Source organism: Arachis hypogaea, chromosome 7, assembly GCF_003086295.3.
Source record: "Arachis hypogaea cultivar Tifrunner chromosome 7, arahy.Tifrunner.gnm2.J5K5, whole genome shotgun sequence".
In the NCBI taxonomy this organism is placed as follows: domain Eukaryota; kingdom Viridiplantae; phylum Streptophyta; class Magnoliopsida; order Fabales; family Fabaceae; genus Arachis; species Arachis hypogaea.
Genome location: NC_092042.1, coordinates 5919652 through 5922721, shown reverse-complemented (window position 1 = coordinate 5922721; position 3070 = coordinate 5919652). Strand labels below are relative to the sequence as shown.

At 39.5% G+C, this 3070-nt stretch overlaps 1 protein-coding gene across 1 annotated transcript; it reads right to left on the bottom strand.

The window, feature by feature from the left end:
- Positions 1–796: 796 nt before the first annotated feature.
- On the bottom strand, positions 797–2712 carry LOC112702202 (heavy metal-associated isoprenylated plant protein 3). The gene is made up of 4 exons (XM_025753152.3): positions 2315–2712; positions 1884–2219; positions 1620–1710; positions 797–1530 (listed from the first exon to the last, which is right to left on the bottom strand). Exons 1-4 carry the CDS (start codon positions 2324–2326, stop codon positions 1088–1090), a joined length of 882 nt encoding a protein of 293 aa, XP_025608937.1. The 5' UTR covers positions 2327–2712; the 3' UTR covers positions 797–1087.
- Between the last annotated feature and the right edge of the window lie 358 nt (positions 2713–3070).

Here is a 3070-nt window from a genome sequence, read left to right as displayed (position 1 = left end):
AGGTATTAACTTCTCAATTTTTCACTTTACTAATTCACTTTAAAAGATTTTGATCCTAAGATCTTAGAGTATCTTAGTAGTAGTGTGTGAGTCAAAATCTATGGAAGTCATTTTATACTAGCAAATAATTAATTAATGGAATTAATTGTGTTAGCAGCATAGTCCAAGGCACATGAATGAATGAATGAAAATCAAAGTAGCGTGTTGGTGGGGGCATTTAGAAAGCAATAGGAAAAGATCCAAATTGGAAGAAAATATAGGTAGAAAAGCAGTGAAAAGAAAAAATAGAATAGGGACAAATATGAATGATATGTAAAATAGAGAGAGAGGCGTAAGGGAAGGGAGTAAAGGACAGTTTTGAAATCCACTAACGAACCTGGCTTCAGGGTAGTGGCCCCTGGCCCCGAAGGATGATGGTATAGGACAAATTGTGAAAGCTAAATAGCAAGGACAACCAAGAAACTTGTAGGAATGACCCTATAAATGTGCCTCACCTGTGTTCACCACTGCATACCAACACCACCAACAAACGTATTCCTTGGTGCATAGGACACCTAACAAGGACATGCACCATTGCCACATGCCATGCCCAAATTATTAAGTTTGAACTCTATTTTACTGTCTACAGCTAATTCCCATCCAGCACAAACATAACAGTTCACTACTAATTAAAAGTTTTTCTATCTATAACCCTTTTTTGTCTATACATATTTTGAATATTATTGTTGTTTGTCTTAATTTATCGGAACATGATGAACACTGGTAGAACCTTCGTGTTGCAACTTGAAAGACATACATTGATTTGATTCCACCTATAATATATATTTTTTTAACCAATTTACACTGTCTTAACAAATTAAACAGCTGTGAAAGTGGGGAGAGAGGAAGAGAGAGATTCCAATTTTTTTTGTCATTTACAATGGCATTATAGCTAATAACAAATCCTGGTTTGGAGTATTAGTTACTTTTAATCACAAGTCACAAGCATTAAAAAAAAAAAAAAAGCTTCCGTGGAAAAGGAAAATAGAGTGTCTCTATTGGGTATCCCTAAAGAGCATGATGATAACCATGATGACGATGGCGATGATCACATGAGAGAGCAAGCATGTGGGTTCTCATCACTGAAGATCTGAGGTGGTGGTGGTGGTGCATGCAAGTGAAACTGTTCCGGGTACGTATACCCAGGCATATAGCTGTAACCGCCAGGATGATGTGGATGCATAACAGGAGCATATCCATATCCATATGCAGATGGAAATAGAACATGTGGAGCTGCCATATACTCCATTCTATTCTGCTCCATCATCACCATTTCTTCATTATTATTATTACCACCACCACCGCCTCCCTTGTTCTTCTTGCCATCACCACCACCACCATTGTTCTCCTTGTTGTCTGGTTTCTTAGGTGGGACCACCTCCACCTTCCTCTTGAGCTTCTCCGTTAGATTCGCAGCCAGAGCCTTCACGTCCATGGTCCCCTGCACTGTCACCGTATCTTTCTCTTTGTTTATCTCCATTTCATTCACTCCTACGATTTCAAATTACATCATCATTCATCAACCCTAATTACTCCATTAATTAATGAATTAATTAATTAGTAATAGTGTGTACGTATACCTTTGGTTTTGGAGACAGTTTTCCGGATTTTGTCGACGCATCCCTGGCAGTGAAGTGCCACCTTCAGAACCGCCGTCGTCATCACCGGAGTCTGTTACAATATAATAATCAATTTCAATTGAATTGAATTAAGAAAATGAAAAAGAAAAATGACAGGCTGGCAAAAACGGGAAGGGAAGGTTGAGAAATAATGGTAGACATGTGGTAGCAGGGGGACCATTACTGTTACTGACTGTGAATGAAAAATTCAAAACGGAAACCAACCTCTTTCTCTTTCTCTTTGGATTTCTTCTCCTTATTATCGCCGTCGCTTTTGTTCTCCTTATTATTATGGTCGCCATTTTTGTTATTTTTGTCCTTCTTGATCTGAGGAGAGATAAGAAGCACCTTCTTGTTGAGCTTCTCCTCAAGCTTCTCCTTCATTTTGGCGGGATCTGAAACTTTTCCGGTGACGGTTATCTTGCCAGTGTCGCTCTCCGCCTTGACGTTCTCGACGCCAGGGAAAGAGCGGAGGCAGCGTCTGATCTTGGTAGCGCAGCCATCGCAGCTGCAATCCACCTTCAACACCACATTGTTTTCTCCTCCCTCGCTTTTCTTCTTCTGCAACAAAACGTAACATGGATGAAAATTACAACACAACAAAATCAATTATTCATTATTTCACAGAATTTAAAAAAGAGTGTGTAGTTGTGTACCTCCTCGCCCATTGTGGTGGTTACTCTGTTTGGGAAAACGAAGGGACAGGTGTTAATTTTTGGTTTTTGGAAAATGAGTTGAGTGAGTGAAAGAGTGCTGTGGTAGCTATGAATTCAGCTAAAAGCCTAAAACGCTATATATACCGGTTTAGTGTGTAGTACAGTTAAGTCATCTCAGTAACGCTGGCGCGTGTATCTACTACCCCACGCGGCCACGCTGGACTCTTGGGTCTTGGCGTAACATTCTTCTTCTCTTATTCTCTTTCAACTTTCCTTCTTCCCTCTTTCGTTTTGATTTATCATTGACTTGACCCAAGTAGGCAGCATATAGTAGAAATTTCTTCGCTCTTGCGCTTCCACCGGCCACCGCTTCCATGGGAGTCAATTTTTTTTAATTTGGGCCCAAGCTTTTAGGCCCAATATGTATAACAGTTCTCTTACCCAAAAACATATTAAAGAGGGCTTTCCTTAATCCAACAAAGTTTTATGGGTTGGGTCAAAACTCTTTCTTATAAGGGTGGTATTGTGGTAAGGTGTAGTGGTGTACTTGGAGAAATTTATTCTCATCCCAACAAACTAGTTGCTTGCAAGCTAATTCACCAAAAACACTCTCTTCTAACCAAGTTGAATTAATAATTAACTCACTAGTCTGTTTAAATAAGTGTCAGATATTCGAATCCTACTTTGTGCAGCAAACCTTAAATAGAGTTACGATCCGTGACTGATTAGTCCTTAACTTGTCGAGTTATGAGATAC